Source organism: Oncorhynchus clarkii, chromosome 13 (genome assembly GCF_045791955.1).
Source record: "Oncorhynchus clarkii lewisi isolate Uvic-CL-2024 chromosome 13, UVic_Ocla_1.0, whole genome shotgun sequence".
NCBI lineage: Eukaryota > Metazoa > Chordata > Actinopteri > Salmoniformes > Salmonidae > Oncorhynchus > Oncorhynchus clarkii.
In genome coordinates this window covers 32,394,015-32,417,072 of record NC_092159.1, presented here as the reverse complement: position 1 = coordinate 32,417,072, position 23,058 = coordinate 32,394,015, and the positions used below count along the sequence as shown (strand labels likewise).

At 43.4% G+C, this 23,058-nt stretch overlaps 1 protein-coding gene across 1 annotated transcript in view; it reads right to left on the bottom strand.

Annotated features, from left to right (window-relative positions):
• Positions 1 to 6,122: 6,122 nt before the first annotated feature.
• The window catches only part of LOC139423882 (heterogeneous nuclear ribonucleoprotein L-like), a 60,582-nt gene continuing 43,646 nt past the window's right edge, over positions 6,123 to 23,058 (bottom strand). The window contains exons 7-13 of the mRNA XM_071175522.1: positions 17,179 to 17,250; positions 14,723 to 14,943; positions 14,079 to 14,200; positions 12,765 to 12,966; positions 12,254 to 12,311; positions 11,887 to 11,985; positions 6,123 to 7,694 (exon numbers count right to left, since the gene is read on the bottom strand). Coding sequence (XP_071031623.1) covers positions 7,639 to 7,694; positions 11,887 to 11,985; positions 12,254 to 12,311; positions 12,765 to 12,966; positions 14,079 to 14,200; positions 14,723 to 14,943; positions 17,179 to 17,250 — 830 coding nt within the window. The 3' untranslated portion in view covers positions 6,123 to 7,638. The remainder of the gene's footprint in view (positions 7,695 to 11,886; positions 11,986 to 12,253; positions 12,312 to 12,764; positions 12,967 to 14,078; positions 14,201 to 14,722; positions 14,944 to 17,178; positions 17,251 to 23,058) is intronic.

Here is a 23,058-nt window from a genome sequence, read left to right as displayed (position 1 = left end):
ACTACTCCCTTCACAGAACAGCGCAAACTGGCTCTAACAAGAATAGAAAGAGGAGTGGGAGGCCCTGGTGCACAACTCACATGACAAGTACATTAGAGTGTCTAGTTTGAGAAACAGAAACATCACAAGTCCTCAACTGGCAACTTTATTCAATTGTACCTGCAAAACACCAGTCTCAACGTCAACAGTGAAGAGGCGACTCCAGGAGGCTTGCCTTCATCACTTCATCACTTAGGTTAGGGTTCATGCAGATACCCAACAATTATGCGACGTTCAGAATGAAACAGATGAGGTAATAATTAATAATGGACTGTTATTGATGTAAGAGATATTTAGATCATCTTTAGAGTTTAAGTCGGGAGATAGTAACTCTGTAAACAACTCTTCCAGTGGTGCCCCAAATTCCAAATGAGTTAATTGTTACATGGCTAATTTAATCGAGTAATAATTCAATGTTGTAGGTCATTATTTGATAAATAGAAGTCATCACATTAAAGATAGTCACGTCACGACACAGGTGCGTTTTTGCCTCCGGCCAGTGAAGATTAAGCTGACTGTTCAAAGGGCTGACAAAAACTAGCAGAAGCCAATAGGGTGTAAAATAAGAAGAATCCATGTTTAAGGTAAGGTTGACAATGTCTTTATATATTCTAGAAATCGTAGCGATCCTTGCTATATGATCCACGTTTACAATCCCCACCAAGTGGGTTAACCCTGTCGGCGCAAAACATAGGGTGTTTACCTTTTACACCAGCGAACTGAGTTTCCCTGCAGATGAGGAACTTGTTATAGAGGAGCGTATGAACACGCGCTCCCGAAAGAATGGGGGTGATGTAACGACCTTAACCGAAAACCTTGCAACCTCTTTCAGGTTTGGACCTCTTGGTGTAAGGTGTTGGCTTGGCTGTCGTATCATCTCATGACATGTGGACAAAATATTTTTATTTCTGTGTCCAAAATATCGGGGGAAGTGAATTTATTGGGGGATCAGGATTTAGACAACACACAATTATTTTGGTATGGATTAAATGTTTTAAAAAACTGTGTCCAGTAAGATGGAAGTAATATCTTAAAAACTTGAACGATGACATGTTGGACTGTGTCAAAAGTGTACTAATGAAAAATATACAGTACCAGTCAAAAGTTTGGACACACCTACTCATTCGAGGGGTTTTCTTTATTTTTTTTACTATTTCCTACATAGCAGAATAATAGTGAAGACATCCAAACTAATAACACATGATGTGATAACCAAACTGATAGAGGTCAGTGTGTCAAATCGGAGGGCCTGTTGTCCGGACCTCTGGCAGTCTCTATGTGGGTGCCACAGGGTTCAATTCTCGGGCTGACTCTTTTCTCTGTATATATCAATGATGTCGCTCTTGCTGAGGGTGATTCTTTGATCCACCTCTACGCAGACAACACCACACTGTATACATCTGGCCCTTCTTTGGACACTGTGTTAACAAACCTCCAAACGAGCTTTGATGTCATACAACACTCCTTCCGTGGCCTCCAACTGCTCTTAAATGCTGGTAAAACTAAATGCATGCTCTTCAACCTATCACTGCCCACACCCGCCCGCCTATTTATTTTGCCTTACCTCCTTACTTAATTTGCACACACTGTATACAGATTTTCTATTGTGTTATTGACTGCACTTTATCCCATCCCAACTCTGTGTTGTTGTTTTTGTCTCACTGCTTTGCTTTATCTTGGCCAGGTTGCAGTTGTAAATGAGAACTTGTTCTCAACTGGTCTACCTGGTTAAATAAAGGTAAAATAAAAAATAAGAAGAGTAATTATTCTCACTCCTCGTCTTCTCTCTGCTCTCTATGAGTACATTGAGTACATCTTTAAATTTCAAAGGGGTCATAGCCTACGAAGTCACGCCACATTAGTAGCCCGTTTAGGTTACTCACACTATAGGCTAGCTAGGCTACTCTCTCAACGCCGTGGGGGGAGCCCAGGATATAACTCAAAAACCAGCACTGGAATGCGAATCGACCTGCTCCCCATGACTGCTGCTAGCTTCCTAGTGCCAGGGCAAGTGTAAAAAAACACATTTTTGGCACTAGGCCTTTATAATTTTAGAAATGTACAAAGGCCTAGTGCTGTCAACGACAATATTTGGTTGAGGTTCATTTAGAGACAGATCTTCCAATCTCAGGCTCCCACAGCTTGGTCATATACATTAGTGCAAAATATAGCTAAATGTGTTGCATCGGATTTCAGTCTGATGGCTTTCATTTGTGCCTAGTGAATATGACCCTGGTGAGAAAAACAGGGATTGCTACAGCCAGGGAAGTGTGAAAAAGAGAAGAGAGGGAAATAAGGGAGGCCAGACGGTTGCTTTTCATGCATCACTGAAGCACACAGACATGCAGAGTGGGTTTGGTCTTTTCGGGACACAGCTGTGTTTACCCCACGCACATCTCCTCAAGATCCCAAGACCAGAGGGGCAGCCGGGCAGGAGCCACTACCATGGGTCCCCGTGGTTATAGTTTAATACAGAGCAGAGATACAGACGGATGGTCTCTAGAGCTGGCTTGTCGGGACACCACGCTCACCCTGGATGAGCTCATAGACCTTTCGATCAGGCTGGACAATCTGCTGGCTGCTCGCGGACGTTCTGAAAGGGTCCTGTCTGTTCCACCTCCTGGCCCTCCCGCTCCCATACCTATGGAGTTAGGGGAGGCCGCATCGAGGGGGACCGGAGGAGGAGGCTCCTCCTGGACCAGCTGCGGCCGGAGAGGGCACACTTCCAGTCGGTGCTGGAGGAGTCCATCTGGGAGTCGAGAGGGTAGGCAGAACACTTCTCGGTCACCCCAGGTGAGTCAGCACCACACTCACCCAGAGCTTCCCGTTGGTCACATGTTTTTATTAATTTGTTTCCCCAAATTTTCTCCTTCTCTCCAGCATAAGGCGCTAGTTGATTCAGGCGCAGCTGGGAACTTTATAGATAGCGGACTCACCCAGAGGTTGAGGATTCCGTTAGTACAGAATCACCCACCAACCAAGGACCAAGCAGCGTGGTATCGGGCAGCAGCAGAAATCTCTGGACTCATGGACATGGGAGAAGATTCTGGACGGAGAAGGACCCTGGGCACAGGCTGTGGAATATCGCTGCCCCAAGGCAGAGCTGGAGGCAGCGAAAGCTGAGCGGTGGTGGTATGAGGAGGCAGCACGGCAGTGCGGCTGGGACGAGAGGCAGCCCCAAAAAATGATTGGGGGAGAGAGGTGGACCGGGCAGGCACCGTGTTATGCCGTGAGGCGCACGGTGTCCCCGGTGCAGAGGCATAGCCCGGTGCGTTACATCGCAGCGCCTCGTATCGGCCGGGCTAGAGTGGGCATCGTGCCAGGTGCCATGAAGCTGGCTCAGCGCATCTGGTCTCCAGTGCGTCTCCTCGGCCCGGGGTACATGGCACCAGCCATGCGCACGGTGTCCCCGGTTCTCCAGCACAGCCCAGTGCGGTCTGTTCCACCTCGCCGCACTGGCCTGGCTACGGGGAGTGTCCAGCCAGGTAAGGTTGTGCAGGCTCGGTGCTCGAGACCTCCAGTGCGCCTCCACGGTCCGGTCTATCCGGGTGCCTCCGGTGGCAGCCCCACGCACCAGGCTGTCTCTCCGTCTCCTTCCTCCAGGTGCTCCCGCCTGTCCAGCGCTGCCAGAGTCTCACATCTGTCCTGAGCTGCCAGAGCTGCCGTCTGTCCTGAGCAGCCAGAGCCGTCTGTCAGTCAGGAGCTGCCAGAGCCGCCCGTCAGTCAGGAGCTGCCGGAATCGCCCTTCACTCCGGTGCTGCCGGTAGTCACGTTCTGACCTTAGTTATTTTGTTATGTCTTTGTTTTAGTATGGTCAGGGTGTGAGTTGGGTGGGTAGTCTATGTTCTTTTTTCTATGTTGTGGTTTTGTGTTTGGCCTGGTATGGTTCTCAATCAGAGGCAGGTGTCGTTCGTTGTCTCTGATTGAGGATCATACTTAGGTAGCCTTTTCCCACCTGTGTGGTGTGGGTGATTGTTTTCTGTTATGTGTATGTCACCTTACAGAACTGTTTCGTTTCATTCTCCTTTGTTATTTTGTTTAGTGTTCTCTGTTTAATAAATATAATGATGAACACTTACCACGCTGCGCTTTGGTCCTCACCTCATTCCAACGACGAGCGTTATAATTAGTTGATCAGTTGAATCAGGTGTGCTCGTACAGGAATAGATCAAATGAATGGAACTGGGGGAACTCAAGGAAATGTCTGGAAATCACTGTTCTGGATAATGTAACTCAGAGCTACAACGTATTCAGAAAATATTCAGACCCCTTCCCTTTTTCCAAATTGTGTTACGTTATAGACTTACTCTAAAATTGATTACAGAAATGTTTCAATCTACACACAATGCCCCATAATGACAAAGCAAAAACTGTTTTTTGGACATTTTTGCAAATGTATTCAAAATAAAAAACAGGCATACCTTATTTACATAAGTATTCAGACCCTTTGTTATGAGACTCCAAATTGAGCTCAGGTGCATCCAGTTTCCATTGATTCTCCTTGAGATGATTCTATAACTTTATTGGAGCCCACCTGTGGTAAATTCAATTGATTGGACATGATTTGGAAAGGCACGCACCTGTCTATATAAGGTCCCACAGTTGACAGTATATGTCAGAGCAAAAACCAAGCCACGAGGTCGAAGGAATGTCTGTAGAGCTCCAAGGCAGGTGTGTGTCAAGACACAGATCTGGGGAAGCGTCCCCAAAAACTTCTACAGCATTGAAGGATGCCAAGAACACAGTGGATTCCATCATTCTTAAATGGAAGAAGTTTGGAACCACCAAGCCCTAGAGCTGAGCAATCGGGGGAGAAGGTCCTTGGTCAGGGAGTTGACCAAGAACCCGATGGTCACTCTGACAGAACTCCAGAGTTCCTCTGTGGAGATGGGAGAACATTCCAGAAGGACAACCATCTCTGCAGAACTCCACCAGCCAGAAGAGAAGCCACTCCTCAGTAAAAGGCACATGACAGTTCGCTTGGAGTTTGCCAAAAGGCACCTAAATGACTTCCAGATCCATGAGAAACCAGGTTCTCTGGTCTGATGAAAACAAGATTGAACTCTTTTTCCTGAATGCCAAGCGTCACGTCTGGAGGAAACCTGAAACCTGGAACCGGGATGTTTTTCAGCGGCAGGGACTGGGAGACTACCGTAGTCAGGATTGAGGGAAGGATGAACGGAGCAAAGTACAGTGAGATGCTTGATGAGAACCTGCTCCAGAGCGCTCAGGACCTCAGACTGGGGCAAAGGTTCACCTTACAACAGGACAACAACCCTAAGCAGACAGCCAAGACAACACATGAGTGGCTTCGGGACTAGTCTCTGAATGTTCTTGAGTGGCCCAGCAAGAGCCCGGACTTGAACCCGATCGAACATCTCTGGAGAGACCTGAAAATAGTTGTGCAGCGATGCTCCCCATCCAACCTGACAGAGATTGAGAGGATCTGCAGAAAATAATGGGAGAAACTCCCCAAATACAGGTGTTTTAAGCTTGTAGCGTCATACCCAAGAAGACTTGAGGCTGTAATCACTGACAAAGGTGCTTCAACAAAGTACTGAGTAAAGGGTCTGAATACTTATGTAAATTTGATATTTCAGTTTTCTATTTTTATTAGATTTCTAAAAACCTGTTTTATGTGTAGATTGATGAGGAAATTTTAGAATAAGGCTGTAACGTTATCAAAATGTGTAAAAAGTAAAAAGTGTTTGAATACTTTCCGAATGTACGATATATAGACAGATAGTTTGGCAATTGCTTTTTCAAGCAAGATGCTTTGCAAACCTTTTCACTGCGAGGACCAGCCGGATGCCAAGATGCGACCAATATCGACGACGACTATATCCTAAAATAATTTTGCTTGTAATCATAATATGATTTGCCTGCTTAATTGCTTACACATAAATTAAAGCAGTCTGAAGTGTAAAAGTGTTTTCCATAACCCTGTGGCCCAGATGTCAGGACACCAAATTCTAATCAGGAACTGACAGTCCTACCTTGACCTTGCTAAACTGATGAATTTCACTCTCTGTATGATGAAACATGACAAAGCAACAGAAATCTCAAAAAGACTCACTGTTCTCATTGTTCAAATGGCATTTAGTAGTGATATAATGTTCTATAAAAGTGTGATTCAATATTAAATAAACTATTACTCCTTAAAGGTAACCTTATTGCAAAGTGTTACCGGAACTGGGTATATAATAGTATTCTAATTGGATAAGCACCTATTGGAATGGGAATAAAATGACCTTGTGTATCGACTGGCAAATGTTTTAATTTCTGCACATGCTCAGTGAATTCTTCAGACGTGTTAGTGGTGTGCCAAGTACAAACATGGAGACACAGTATAACTGGAAACACTAAATACATACAACCCGCATGGACCTTCAGTGTTTGGAATTCTTGAAACACAGTTTGGGAAAAGCAAATGTACTCTTCAAAAAATGGCGTCTTGAGAGAAGACAGACGTGTCGTAGTGGCTGAGTATTTCACCCCTCTGATTCAGTGTTTCCCAATCCTAGATCCAGGGACCGACATGGCGGGTTGCTGTTGACCATCAGAGTGTAAGCTGACACCGACTTCTGACACAAGTCTCAAGTGTTCATTTTAGTTTGAATTCAAATGGTTCTCCAAAGAAGAGGACCATCGACAGAGAAAATGTAGAAACACCCATTACAGAAAAAACACATGATTTCACATGTGTTTTCTTGGAACAATTCACATGTAAAATTGTGTTTTTTCCATAAGGAACTGCTCTTATTAACATAGCACCCGGACACCCACTCAACTGCTATACACATATATGTACACTATAATATGGACTGGTTGTTCATTTACAAACACTGAGTAATCTCTATATTGCAGAGTTAGGCACACACATTTCCACTAGTTTCCACCAGTGTTTCCCCTAGCTAGAGCAGCCCTCCAGCGCCTAAAATGATTTGCCCTCCATTGGCTTCAATTTGTAATTTTTATCCCAGCTGCCCTAGATGTTGCTTCGAGGGCTTTTGCATCCCGCCTAAGGAAGAAACTAATATAGGGGAAAAACTGGGTATACAGTTCTCATGGTCCAACTTTGGGAATCGTCTGCAAGTTGTAAAACTGGCCACTGGCCATCGACATCAGCTTAGGAATTAAAACGTAACGTAGGCCATTGTCTTTTGACCACTAAAATAGGTCACACAATAAAAAGACAGAAGTCAAATTCGGCCCTCGTCAAGTCAGCACAGGAAATGTCAAATCAATTGTAGTGCAGAGTAAGCAGCCCTGCCAGGATGCATAGTTGGGCTTTCCTCTCCCTCTGTCACTTACAACTGTCAGCCCAACCACTTGCAGCTCCTTCAAATCGTTTTTGTAAATAAAGGAAAAAAGACATAAAAAAGAATCCATTCAAATAGTTCATATGAGGGGGAGAAATGATCTGAGTGTTTTTAACACCCCGCCTTTCCATTCTCAGGTCCGAAAAAGTGTATGGACTAACCACCCTTGCGTCGTTTCTTTTGTTCTCCTTTATTGGGTGCTCTTCCTTTCTCCCCTGTCCGCTTCCCCCCTTGTTGATGGCAAACTAGTGCGGCGGCCATCTTGGTTTTCCAGGTCTCAGAGGTGTGAGGAAGTGGAGAAGCAAAGCTTGAGGGTGTAAGGGTTGGAACCATCTGCAGATGGAAATACAGAATAGGAAGAAGGGATGAGGAGAGGGTAAAAAATACATGACTTGCACACATTTTTAACTCTATACATTTGCTTTGAGGGGTGTGTGTGTGTGTGTGTGTGTGTGTGTGTGTGTGTGTGTGTGTGTGTGTGTGTGTGTGTGTGTGTGTGTGTGTGTGTGTGTGTGTGTGTGTATGAACATTTGCTCTAAATAATCATGTGTTGACACTAGAGTCAGTTTGAGCAATGCCCTGGTGGGATATTTCATGAAGCAGAGGCAGTAAGTTAGCCAGCGAAAGATTCTGAAAGATTCACTCCATATAAAAGGATAACTTATGAAGTGTTACAGAGTGTTTTTTTTAAGAGACATGATCAATGAGTTATCTGGCTAACTTTGATAAACACTTGGTAGCAACATTTGTTCCATAGATTTCCTAGATCATAGGGGAGGTAGCCTGCAGATATCATTGTTTACTACTTGTTATAAGCATTCACAAGCCTTTATAATGTCTTATAATAATGCTTATAATATGTCATGTCTCTTTATGTATCAACATTTCAACTGAATGCCTGGTATTTACTAGTCAGGATCATGTTTCAAGAATCAAGTTTTAATGTCACATGCACAAGTACAATGAAGCATACTATATACAGGAAATATTTAAAAAGTAAGTTCCAATACCATATTTACATGTGCAGGGACACTGGAGTGATGGAGGTAGATATGTATGTAAGGTGACTAGGCAACAGGATATAATATAAACAGAGTAGCAGCAGCTTGCATGTGAGTAGGTGTGCGGGTGTGCAGAGACATTATAAATGTATTTGAATATTATGTGTGAGTGAGCAAATGATGGAGTGAGTGTTTGTGTGTGTGTTGTGTTGCCTCAAGTGGTTACTCCTTATATTCTGTATTCAGACTTTTTTCAGCTAACTGGGACCTTAGGCCTGCCACCCACAAAGAGACTATGGCGTGAGGCTCTCTGTATGAAAGCCATTATTATTAGAGAAAACAAAGCTTTCTCCTGCAATGTTCCTCCTCTGCCACAAAAACAAATAATGAAAGCACATAATGGAGGTGTTTGGGGGGGGGGGGTTCCATTTTTGTTTTGTCAATTGGCTTTTGTTTGTGTTGTCAGCCAGTGTGAAGGTGAATAACTGCTGTGTAGGGGAGGAACACAAGGGAAGAATAAAACAAAAATGTATTTAACTTGTATTGTAGTCGATAAATAGAGAAAGTGAACAAATGTGAACGATGAAGGCCAGTGGGGAAGTGGTGTCTAGCGGCTAGCCTGGCATGTTGATTCTATCTGGCATTGTCCGGATGTATATTTGCATCTCACAAGAGAGAGCCACACCTTCACCGTGACAATCTCCAGGATGAAACGTTTCCACAGACGTCCTGGGGTCACTGATACCAGGAGGAGGAGTAACAACTGTTACTGTGTGAATTAAATTGTAGTGTTTGGTTTGTATCAAGAGCTCATAAAGAGCTGCCCATTTTGATAAGTCTTATTGCATTTGATGTTTTCTGTATTTTTAAAGTAACTGGACGGCTCCCGAGTGGCGCAGAGGTCTAAAGGCACTGCATCTCAGTGCCAGAGGTGTCACTACAGACCCTGGTTTGATTCCAGGCTGTATCACAACCGGCTGTGATTAGGAGTCCAATAGGGCGGCGCACAATTGGCCCAGCGTCGTCCGGGTTAGGGTTTGGCCGGGGTAGGCCTTCATTGTAAGTAAGAACTTGTTCTTAACTGACTTGCCTTGTTAAATAATGGTTCAATTAAAAAAAAGAGACAACATTTTTTATATTGGGTTGATGGGTTATCAGGCACATTCCTGTTTAACGGTCATAACATTAACTTTGATTAGAGTTGATTAAATAAGAATCTGGGTGTGTTGTTCCTACCTTTTGTTTTCACTAGCAAAGTGTTAAGAAGTGTTAATTCAGGTTGGGGTACGTTCCCGCTTGAATTTGGTTAAGAGGGGAGTGAATTCGCTCATACTTTGAGAACTTGCTACCAAGCTCCTATGTGTATCAGACACACATAGTTTTTTTTCTCTTAGAGATTATTCTGAACTGACGACATGTGTAACCACGTTAAGTCTTAGCCTATTGGTGATAATCATTTACTCTGTGTCATTCTGTAATGTATCATGTATTTCATGTACACTGTAATGTTTGAGTGTCAATTATTTCATGACTAATACATTGTATTAGTTGAATTGAGTAAATGCATTCCTCGTTTTACAGAGTAATTATTTGATTGACTATTTGCCTTTCATTTGATCGTTGTTAATTACACTAAACACATAGCACATGCTTGGGTACCAACTTGACATCCCTGAGCTGCTTGCCCCAATAAATGAATGCTAGAACATCGGTCGCGAGGACTAGCTATTTGTATCTAGCCTCTTAGTAATTGCATAACGGTGCAAGATAGACATGTTCATTATAGTCATACTGAGTCGGTGATGCAATGATTCACCATCGTGCTAGATCCTCCAGAAAGTCTATTGCATTTATTCACATAATAATGGAGTCCGATTGATAAATGCAGTTTATTACTCAGCCTAATTTCCACCAACCTACAGTACGACTGTTGGAGTTTTATTAGGGAAACCCCTCAAAAGAAGTGTAATGCAGCCTGTCGCATGGAGTGAAGATAAGCACCTCTTAATGACATGCACAAGCTAGCATTACTACCTAGCTTTACTCCATGCTACAGGCTAGTGATACTTCCTCCAACATGAAGGTTCCAATCTGAGTGAAAAAACAATGGTTTACAATGAAAGTCACTTAGGCTGCGTTTAGACGAGCAGCCAAATTCCCCCCCCAAAATGTTCTCTCACTATTTGGTATTTTCTTTGGCAATCGAATGAGCTCTGAAAAAGATCTGGTGAAAAAATCTGATGTGATTGGTCAAAATACCAATTAGTGTCTAAACACAGCCTTAGATGTGGCCTACATTATCAACATTAATGTTAACATATACATTTCAACTATCTTATACTTTTTTTGGGGGGGGGGTTCTATGCAATCAGACTGTGTTAGTCAGCTATTGATTATTAACATTATGCTTAGGTAGTATAGTTGTTTTGTTAACTGATAGGGGGGGGGGGGGGGGGGGGGGGGTCCCACTAAGCTAAGTTATATGGAATTGTCATACCAAGGATCATTTAGCTATTTGAGTTATGATTTTAAGACCCCTTCATGTCTAATTGTTTTTTGAGGCCTTACTGCTATTAGACCATAAAAACGCATTGAATAACAGATTCACTACACGGAACAACAGATCGTCCCAACCAAATATCAAAAGGATGTTTGTTCTGATGTCTCTCCTATATCTGAGAGATATAAGAGAGATCAGGAAACGTTTTTATATATATATATATATATATATAAAAATATATATATTTAACCTCTTATTTTTGGCACTAAAAAGTTTAAGCCCTGTCTAAACTGGGGGGGTTCTACTAAGCTATATGTATTCGTTTTAAGAAGGTCATGCCAAGAATCATTTAGCTATTGATTTAGTATTTTATGACCCCTTGAAGAATCCCAAATAAATATTTCTATATATATTTGATGAAAACTATTTTGGGCCATAATGCCCATTCAAATGTATTTATTAACAGATCCACTACATGGAACAACAGACAGTCCCCCCAAAAATATAAAAATTATGTTTTTTCTAAAATGTCTCTCCTAGATCTGAAAGATATAAGAAATATCAGGAAATATTTATTTTTTATTTTGACATGTATTTAACCCCATATTTTTGGCATTAAACAGTCTCCATATACAGTACTTGTCACACCCTGATCTGTTTCACCTGTCCTCGTTATTGTCTCCACCCCCTCCAGGTGTCGCTTGTTTTCCCCAGTGTATTTATCCCTGTGTTTCCTGTCTCTCTGTGCCAGTGTATGTATCCCTGTGTATCCTGTCTCTCTGTGCCAGTGTATTTATCCCTGTGTTTCCTGTCTCTCTGTGCCAGTGTATTTATCCCTGTGTTTCCTGTCTCTCTGTGCCAGTTCGTCTTGTATGTCCAAGTCAACCAGCGTGTTTTCCCCCAGCCTACTGCCTTGTGACCCATTCTCTTTCTATCATTCTCTCATCATCTCTCGCTCTTTTTTTTCTGTTATTGAAGCAAGCATTCTGATGTCATTCTCTCTGGAGCAGGACACAGTACTTACTTGGAATTCTGATCTGGTGGTGGTTGAGGACTGTTAGAACCTCCACAGCATGTGTCTTGTTGTCAAATTCGAATAAGCCTGAGATAGTTTTGGAGCTGGCTAGAAGGGAGTGGGAAAGCATTTTGAAAGCATTTAGAAACATTTATAGGAAAATCATTCATAATGGTCTATTCATATCAGTCATAGTAGAATAATATTTATCTATTTATATTTCGTTATTAATTACATTTATAATCTAGGTGCCTAGCTGTTGCTGACACATTATTTAGAAACAGAGCTGAATGTCTATGACTAGTACCTCTACTGAATTGACTCATGTTATATAATGTCCATTTAGTCCAACATAATGAATGAAATGAGCACTTACGTTTTGCATCAAAGACTTTGAACTTGATGAAACTGGGAACATCATGCTCTGTACATAACTAAACATAAAGCACACAACAGAAAAGGTTCAGCTATTGCGTCCAAACATTGCTTCATTGTGTGTTGTATATATTATCCACTAGATGGCGATGTTATGATATGAATCTCAACACTGGACAAGAAATAGGCTTCTACAGGCCAGTGTTAGTCAAACCTGGTCTTGGAGGGCCACTGGGCTATTGTCTGTCTGGTGCCAAATAACTTGACATATTGCAAAGATTTGAATGACTGTTTATTAAAATGTTAAGAACTATCTTCCCACTTGCTTGTGTCTTCTCTACCCTATAGGCAGGTGTCTCCTGCTACCCATTATCAGGATCATCCAAACGTTTAATTCCACTATAGAAAGGGTTCAACCTCTCCTTACCCCCACCTCCCACCTCCCAAGACATCAGTCACCATTCCAGCCTAAACAGCCACCCCTTCCCCCCTTCCCTCCCCTCCACACCCACCCTCTGCAGCTCGTCCTCAGTGATGCAGGGCGGGACATTGTAGAAGTGCAGCACAGCGGCGGGCGGCTGGATGATGTTCTTGGACGCCTGGCCCACGCTGCTGAAGCGGTTGTTCCGGGTCATGGCAAAGTCCTTGTAGCTGCTGCTGCCGTCCTCCAGCTCAAACACCTGACTGGGGATGACCGCGTGCTGCTTGGACACACTGGAGGGAGGGAAAGATCAAGGAAGGGAAGGAGGGAGGGATGAAGAGATAGATATTTAGATGGGAGAGGAACACAGCTGCTAGATTTGCAGCCATAGATAATCTATATGTAATTCCATGTTTCCTCCTATAGTGGGTGAACAAAAAGGAAGCACATTAAATGGGGTTTATGCATTCATGAGGCCAAGGTACAGATAGGGACTGGAAGAGTAAACATGAAAAAAACCTGTCTTGACCCTCTAATAACAAATTGGCTCTCAAGGGCCGAGGGGAGCGAGAGGTTAGGTATGTATCGGCTTAGTGCTGCGAGACTAACTCCCAACGGGTTGAAGGGGATTTATGAAATGCCCTTTAACTTTTTCAATGCTATGCAGTCTCTCATTCAGAGGCCTAGAGATGGCTATGGCAGCGCCATTTTTAACATGCTATAATTATTTGGGCATTGTTTGTATTGTAACATGCTGTACTATTTGGGGCATGGTTTATAGCATGCTATAGAAAAATATGCATTTCATGCCATGACATCCATCTCTTTCACAACATATAGCATGTTACAACGCCCCATATGTTGCAGCAATGTCTTCAGATTGGGTATGCAGTCAGTAACTGGTGGACCGTCCGCCAACATAATCAAATGCTGTTTGAATTCCTTGCGGCGGGGTTGAATCCCAGCGGAGCTGAACGAAAGACTCATCTGGATCTAGCAGCTTAGGCAATTCATTATTCTGATGGATGGAGGCTGCCAATTCAATAGGACGACTCAACGCAACCCACACAGAGCCTTTAAACAGCCAACGCTGTCGAGACGAATAAGGCCTTTGTGCACCTCCACTGTCTTTTTTTTCTAACGCTTTGAAGATTCCCAAAACCAGAACTTGCTAAGCAACAAATTGATGATAATGATGACGGTAATAGCTTTCTCTTTCAAAGGATGGCCTCGCGTCCTCTCTTCCTGCCTCCTTCTCAAAACGCATTTGAGGAGAAGATCCAAAGTGCTTTTGAGAAGGAGGCAAGGAGAGAGGACGTGAGGAATCGAGGAAAGATGAATGTCACGCTCATCAAGCTAGGGTTCAGGGGGTTGGGGTCAAAGGTGAAACATGTAGCCTCCTCACCAGACGTTGAGCCTCTTGCTGAACACCTTGATGCTGTTTAGGTGTGTGATGGCTCGGTCCACAGCGTACTCATCTCCCATCTCTACCAGTGCGGTGCCCGGGACACTCTTCATAAACTTCACCTGTGGCGTAAATAAGACCGAATTGCATCACTGTGAATCCGTACAGACCTTCTGATATTCTACTAGGTGACACTGACCTTGGGTTAGTTTTGCATTACCCCTACTAATGTCTTCTCTTCGAGTACTACAGTACCAGCACACTTGATTAAATTTGTCAACTAATCACTAAGCACACTTTTGTTTTTATCCACGTTAATACAGAGACCAAATGGAATAAGTCTCACTCTAAAACAAATTACAGGTCAATGTTCAATTGAATCAAACTGGTAGGTACTCCCCTCACAGTGGTAGGTTGCTGGCAGTAATTCTGTAACCAAAGCTACAGCATAAAGATTGCCATGGCAACTTGATTGCATCCACCCCCTAGTCACACTAGCTGTCACTCTATTGCCTTCAGCCCTCTCATTTAAAGAGGCAATCCAGGATTGATACATCCATTTTATAACTTTGAAATTAATGATGTTTTTTGAATCGCAGTAGCTTTAGCTTTCATCTCGTGAGAAAACAGACGCTGACACTGACCTTCTCAATATTCCCATACAGGCAGAAGAGGTTGAAGATGCGGGTGCAGTTCATCTTGCCTGGGTGTAGGCCGCTCACCATGGCGACCGACGAGCTGGAGGCGTGGCCCATATAGGAGGAGGTCTGGGGCAGGGGGTAGGCAACCACCTCCTGGGCGTCATGGGGAGAGCTCCTCTTGTACCTGTTATTGCTGGGCAGGGGCAGCAGGGGGCAGTGTGACCCTGGAGAGTGGGGGGGAGAGAGTGAGAAGGAGAGAATAAGACTGAGAGAAAGTGAGAAATATAAAGGGGGGTGAGGGTAGGGGGATAGAGAGAGAGATGGAAAGAGAGAGGGGGGCAGGAGAGAAAGAGAGAGAGAGATAGAAAGAGAGAGGCAGAGGGAGAGAGACAAAATATAGAGAAGGGAAGAGAGAGAAAGTGAGGGAGAGAAAGAAATAGAGTGAGAGAAAGAGTGTGTGAGAGAGGGAGAGACAGAGGGGGCAGAGAGAGACAGAGGGGGGCAGAGAGAGAGAGAGAGATAGAGAAAGAAAGAACAAGAAAAAGCTGTCACAGACATAGGATGACCTTATTGGGGATGGTTGAGATGACAGTGCAAACTTCCCCCCTCAGCTCCCAGCCCCCCATGAAGTAGGATAAACAATTCCAGCAGTACTAAAAAAGTCCTAGACCATTTTCTACACCACTGCACCCCGTTTCCCCTGCAGATCTGGCTAATTACCAAGTGCCTTCAAGAGCGGCCGCTCACATCACATCATTACGCTCTTTCCAAACTCCTGACACACATATACACACTCACACACACCAATGACTGTTAGACACACACACATATGTAGAGACCACCCCTTCCTCCCCTGTTTTTCCATCCATCCATCCAACCTCCACCATCTCCTTCAGATGTGTCTGTGGGTGTTTGAGCTTAATTACAGGATACCCAAAGCCCAGATGCACAATGACAGTCACATAGAGAGAGAGATGGATGGATGGATGGATTAAGAGAGGGATGGGAAAGAAAAGAGATACTGTAGACGTGGTGAGACAGATAGAATGATAAAGAGAGATTCTGAGAAAGAGATGATGAGTCAGAGAGGGATACAGAGAAAGGGAGATACTGGGAGAAAGAAAGGTGGAAGAAGAGAAAGATGAGGAGACTGAAAGAGAGGGATCGAGAGTGATGCTGAGAGAGGGAGTGAGAGACAGAGAAAGAGAGATGAGTCAGAATGAGAGGGATAAAGAGAGAGGGAGTGTGTGTGTGTGTGTGTGTGTGTGTGTGTGTGTGTGTGTGTGTGCTGGACACATTACATTTTTATGCTTTTTTTGTAATGCTTTTTTTCTGATAAAAATGAGTTAATTGCATCCAACGTGGAGCCCAGTTTCATAATTTTACCATATGTCCCAGCTGCTTGCCGTAGTTTTGAAGTAATCACGAAAAAACAGGCCTTATTTTAGGGCATTTTTCACCCTGCCAGGTCCTATTGTTCTATTGAGCACCATGGCACCAACTCGCCTTCCGAATGTTCTATTCCCTATTGTTGTGACGTAGAACAATATTGCCTATTGTTCTACGTCACAATGCCTGCTTTGCTATGGTTGGCAATGAGACCTGCCCACCTTGCTGATAGTTAAAATGTAAACAACAACAGTAAATGACTCATGGAACTCTGAAGTCGTCCCATTGCTTCCTATAGGGAAATGTAGGTATGTATGTATATTTTGCCAATTTTGCAATGTGTATATTTAGATTTTTTCAAACTGGACACAATTTGAATCATGAGAATCTCCTCTTTTTAATTATGTAAGGCTGGGCAGCGTACTCCATTGTCATCAAACGCTAGCTCTGAAATACCGTTTGCCCTTGGAACGCTGAGCTCCTCCCATTGTTTTCCTATGGAGAGGTATGCTGGTATATTTCGCCAGAAATCTCACAATGTCCATATTTGGATTTTTTCAAATCGGACACCATTTGAATCAGGATAATCTCCTCTTTCTAATTACATAAAGTTGGGAAGCGTACTCTGCTGTCATCGATCGCTAGAACATAAATGGTCAAAAGTTGCAATTTTTCCCAACTTCCTCGTTACACAAACATAAGCACACTTGGCATCATCGAGGTGCGGATGTTTACTTTCTACCCGAGTTGTTATTTTTCAGAACAGATTGTTGTGGTAGAATACGGCAAAGCAGCTGGGACATTTTTTGGAGTCATTTAGGCAAAATGGAATTCCAAGCGTCACTCCAGTCAGAAGAGGCTCTGGGAACGTTCGATTCCCTTCATCTACTATAGGCTCGCGCAAGTATTCCAGCTTAGCCAACGTTCTTTTGCCATTTTCCAGCCTTGGGTGAATTTTGGACTCATTTGATTGTCCAGCCTAGTGAGGGCAGGAGAGACATGAGACAAAAATAGAGAAAGAGCGAGGGAGGGAGGGGTAAAGAGAGGCAGCGAATGTGAGCGACACTGACCATAGCCGTTGTCGCTGTAGGAGGACGGATGCTCTCCCAGAATGGCCTGGCGTTGTCTCCCCTTCCCTCGCTCTGCAACACAGACAGAATACACAGTGTAAGGCAAATGTAAAGTGACAATGCCACCAGGTGCCAAATGCACATCCATCCACTCAACATGCATAGACACGCACAGATACACACACATGGGGACTAACAGACACAGTCATGCACACATAGGACGAACACACACAAGACTAACACACAAGCACATATACACACCTACACATTGGCACATTTGCACGCCAGCCTAGGAGTGACTGAAAGCCATAAAACCACACTATGCAAGCAGATTCGATTTAGTAACAGCAAATCTAGACACTGCTTAACACGTTTGGTAATTGGCATAACAACAAAACTATACACTTTTGGTTCAAATTTGGCCTTGTACTTCAAATGACACATTTCTCTTCCTTGGCTGACTGAGCTCGGGTGAATTTCAGAGGAACAATAAAACAGTGTTTTTTGGGGGGGAAGAGAGGTGTGTTAAAATGACCGTTAAAATATCACAGTAACAGTTCAATGGCCTCAGGTGGAAACGTTGACCCAGATAGGAGGGAAAATGCATTGACATGAAAAAAGGTATATTAGTATTATATTAAGCACCCTTCTACCCTAATCCTCTTAGGACTAACAGAACAAAGACAAGCGTATTTTCAGTCTTTTCCCCAATGCAGCTTACTGGCAGAGACGCAGACAAACGCACTCTAGGTGCTGTCGAACTAAGACTGAAGCATATGCAATATATTCGTTTTTATGTAACGTATCCCAATGAAGTTACAGACTACTATATGGAGCATTGCTGGAAACAGCCTCTGTCATTGTTAGCCTGGTCCCAGATATGTTTGTGCTGTATACCTCTAAAGGGGTTTGTCTGTACAGCACAAGCAGATATAGGACCAGGCTTTCTCACTGCATCCCTTACTCATCAAACAAACGACATCTAAACTAAAAGCATTCCTTAACATTTTAGTGGTGTTGGGAGAGTTGGGAGTATTTCAATGACATATGCACAACCATCAACTCAGTGAACCCTGTTACTCTGAGGATTTGAGAGAAGTGTGTGTGCCAAACTGTGTGTGTATGTGTGTGCACTGTAGAGCATGCAAGTGTGTTCACATGGACGTGTCTTTCAGTGCAATGACTCAACCTGTCTTACATCATTTGAGCATCCTTTTTTCAAAGTCTAACTTCAACAATGCGAGAGAGAACTGGTGCTAACTCACACAGTCATAAATGGAAGGTGCGGCGCGGCGCTGAGTTAAAAGAACGCATGCCATCCTCTCGCCAGCTCCCGCGGGCCACGGGGGACCGAGCTCATGCAGAGCTAAGCTAATTGGTACAAAACGAGCAGTTAGGCAGGCAGGAACCGGTGGGATTGGTGGGTTGCCATATTGGTACAGAAACCACAAAGAAAGTGGAGAGGAGAAGGATTAATTGAGAGGAGAGGAGGAGTGACCTTGATGCTTGCACTGAGCCGACAGGTTTGCTATTCACCTGACAGAGTGGCAGAGAGAGAGAAAGAGAGAGGGGGAGGAAGAGAGAGAGACTGTGGGAGAGAGTGAGGAGGGAAGAGAGAGAGAGAAAGACAGAGAGAGAGAAAGAGAGGGGGGAGGAAGAGAGAGAGACTGTGGGAGAGAGTGAGGAGGGAAGAGAGAGAGAGAGAGAGGCCTCTGACAATGACGTCATCCCAGTAGTTGGGATAAATCTATCGAAATTGTATCTTACTTTACAGATAAGGGGTACGAGATGTGTGGAAAACACATGACGTGTCTCTCTCGTGTCTTAGCTAAATGTTTAATAAGGCACGTCCCCTGCAGGTGTGAATACACGTCTAGACTTTACTTGTGTTTTGAGGCAATGTTCCTGAGTACCTTCGAGGCAATGTACTCAAAAGAACGAACAAGGGGTTTGAAAGACAACATCCATAAACTACTATGTGATTCTGATGAGAAGAATTACATCTCTTTACACGCTGTCCTTCTCTATGTTTGTATAATAAGATACTGTATATACACCAAACAATTATTTTTGAAGAGCATCTGATATGTTAAGGGCCTCAAGTGCGAATATAGCATTTAAATTCCCCAAAATGCAAGCTGATTAGGATTTAAATTTACCGTCTGCGGCTCAAGAGGCTTGTGTGGTGCTGTTTTATTTTAATTTCTCTCTGCTTGCACTAAAGAGTTTCCAATTCATTATTATTCAGCCTTTTATCATGTCGGCAGTTTATTTTCAGCCTCTTGCTATTTTTCTAGTTGCTTCTCTGTCTCCTTCCTCTGGTCAATAAAAACAATTGGAAGCTGACCACACATCTTCAGCTCCATGGCAAAAAGTCCTTGACGCTGTCAAAGTCAAACAGACCTTCAAATCCAATATACGGCAAGGCGATCGATTGGAAAGCAGCCCTGGCTTGTGGGCGATAAGACACTGTTTACCCTCCATTTGTGGAGAGAGAATGGGAATCGGGACTGGCATGTCAATTACACCGTCCAACGGATGTTTAATCAAGCCCAAGTCACACAAGGCAGGCTTTCTGCTTGGTTAAAAACCATGCTCCCATTTATATGAATATAATTATGGGCGGTAGTCTATCTATGGCACCTCATATTGTTAAAGCATCCCCGGTACATGAGAGCTTCAAATTCAAGGGTTGTCTTTTATTGAGCATTGTAATGTTATAATATTTGGTGTGGGGACAACGCTATTTTACAGTGCATTCGGAAAGTATTCAGACCCCTTCACTTTTTCCACATTTTGTTATGTTACAGCCATATTCTGAAATTGATTAAATAATCAATCTACACACAATACCCCATTATGACAAAGAAAAAAACAGGTTTTTAGAACATTTTGCAAATGTATCCCCCCGGAAATATTCACATTTACATAAGTTTTCAGACTCTATACTCAGTACTTTGTTGAAGTACCTTTGGCAGCGATTACAGCCTCAAGTCTTCTTGGGTATGATGCTATAAGCATGGCACACCTGTATTTGGGGAGTTTCCCCCATTCTTCTCTGCAGATCCTCTCAAGCTGTTAGGTTGGATGGGGAGCATTGCTGCACAGCTATTTTTAGGTCTCTCCAGAGATGTTTGATCGGGTTCAAGTCTGGACTTTGGCTGGGCCCCTCAAGGACATTCAGAGACTTGTCCCAAAGCCACTCCTGCTTTGTCGTGGCTGTGTGCGTATGGTTGTTGTCCTGTTGGAAGGTGAATCTTCACCCCAGTCTGAGGTCCTGAGCGCTCTGGAGCAGGTTTTCACCAAGGATCTCTCTGTACTTTGCTACATTCATCTTTCCCTCGATCCCGACTAGTCTCCCAGTCCCTACCGCTGCCACCAACATGCTTCATTGTAGGGATGGTGCCAGGTTTCCTCCAGACGTGACGCTTGGCATTCAGGACAAAGGGTTCAATCTTGGTTTCTTCAGACCAGAGGATCTTGTTTTTCATGGTCTGAGAGTCCTAGGTTCCTTTTGGAAAACCCCAAGTGGGCTGTCCTGTGCCTTTTACTGAGAAGGGGCTTCCATCTGACCACTCTACCATAAAGGCCTGATTGGTGGAGTGCTGCGGAGATGGTTGTCCTTCTGGAACGTTCTCTCATCTCCACAAAGGAACTCTTGAGCTCTGTCAGAGTGACCATCGGGTTCTTTGTCACCTCCCTGACCAAGGCCCTTCTCCCCGATTGCTCAGTTTGGCCGGGCGGCCAGCTATAGTCTTGGTGTTTCCAAACTTCTTCCATTTAAGAATGATGGAGGCCAATGTGTTCTTGGGGACCTTCAATGCTGCAGACATTTTTTGGTACCGTTCCCTAGATCTGTGCCTTGACACAATCCTGTCTCTACCGACAATTCCCTCGACCTCACGGCTTGGTTTTAGCTCTGACATGCACTGTCAACTGTGGGACCTTATATAGACAGGTGTCTGCCTCCCAAACCATGTCTAATCAATTAAATGTACCACAGGTGGACTCTAATCAAGTTGTCGAAACATCTCAAGGATGATCAATGGACACAGGATGCACCTGAGCTCAATTTCAAGTCTCATAGCAAAGGGTCTGAATACTTATGTAAATAAAGTATTTCTGTTTTTATTTTTTATAAATTTGCAAAAATGTCTAAAAACCTGTTTTCGCTTCGTCATTATGGGGTATTGTGCGTAGATTGCGGAAAACTAAAAACAATTGAATCAATTTTAGTATAAGGCTGTAACGTAACAAAAATGTGGAAAAAGGGAAGGGGTCAGAATACTGTATAATTGTATATCAAATTAATATGCATCGATTCATTGGTGTGGGCTCAGCAAAGGGACAGGGGAATAGGCTCAGTAAAGTCAAGGTCTGTTATTATCCGATTCTATGATGTTTTCACCGATTGAGTAGTAAAATAGATAAATGACCAAATGAAAGATTAAATGGGCGTGGAGGGGGGGGGGGGATTAGCAATAGCCCTTCATCGATGTTGCTTTATTCTCTGGGCCTACTCAGCACTGACAAATCCAAGGACATGAGCTTGTTCATTGTATTTCAATATTTTGTGTCAGCATTTGTACCATGCAATGTAGGCTACCATGGTCATGGCAAAGGGATGAATGTTTTAATTTTTCAAAGACTTGGCTGCATTAGATAAAAATCGCCAATGTTTCCATAAAGATTTATTCAAGGACAGACTGATAGAAGTGGAGGCATATTCATGGGTCGCACCTCCGTCACTCAGTCATTGTTATCAACGAACGTTCTACAGATGCTGCAGCATATTGATGTCTGATTGTTAATGCCCAGTCTTTCGGAACGGGGGCTAATGACTGTTTAATCAAATGTACATTATAGTGGCCTGGAAATACGATGACATTGCTAAAGTAGACAAATCATTTGTAGAGAACAACTTTGCCATCATTGTCGTCAAGTTTGTTTTAGAGAGAGCTACAAAAATCTGCCAGAAATAGCTAGCAATGCTAATGTTAGCTAGCTAAAATGTTAGTGCTCTCCCCTCAATCTAAAGTTATACTGTATCTAAAGTAAATCTGGCGACATCACAATGATGACAAAAGCTTGTCCTAAAAATTATTTGCCCCCTTTTGAAATGTCATTGGGTTTCAAAGCCATAGTAATGTACTTTAGACTAAATCTTCATCAGTGTCCATTGAGACTGTATTGAGTAGAACGCTCAGCTGGTCATCAGTCCTAAAAGGAACATTCAAAACAATATTGTGACGAAACGTGCCACTCATGAATATATCTGATTTAATCTGTTTTCACAGATAATTGAATCCTTTCTTGACTATGAAAAGCCAACTGACTGAGGTGTTAAACTATTGACCGTGTTGGTCATCTATGAACGTCTGGAAGAACGATCATGTACTGCTATAATCTCTTTGGAGTTTTAGGCTGGGTATCTGTACAGCACTTTGTGACATCAGCTGATGTAAAAAGGACTTTATAAAATAAATGTGATTGATTGGTTGCAATAAAATATTGAATTGCTTCTTAGAGCATGTATACCCAATCAGATGTCTCTCTTCCTAACTAAGTACGTAAACACATCTGCATGTAAGGTGCTTAAGGTGTAAGGTGGTTGTATTTGGTGCATGTGACTAATAACATTTGATATCTGGATAAAGTAAGGTTGGGGTTAGTGGATAAAATACCATTTGTGATTAAAACGTGAAGGTACTACTAGGCCAGGGTTTCCCAAACTCGGTCCGGCCCCCCTGGGTGCACGTTTAGTTTTTCGCCCTAGCACTACACAGCTGATTCAAATAATCAAAGCTTGATGATGAGTTTGGGAAACCCTGTACTGACGACTGGGCCGTACCCACTCTGACCTGCAGCACTGAGCAGTAG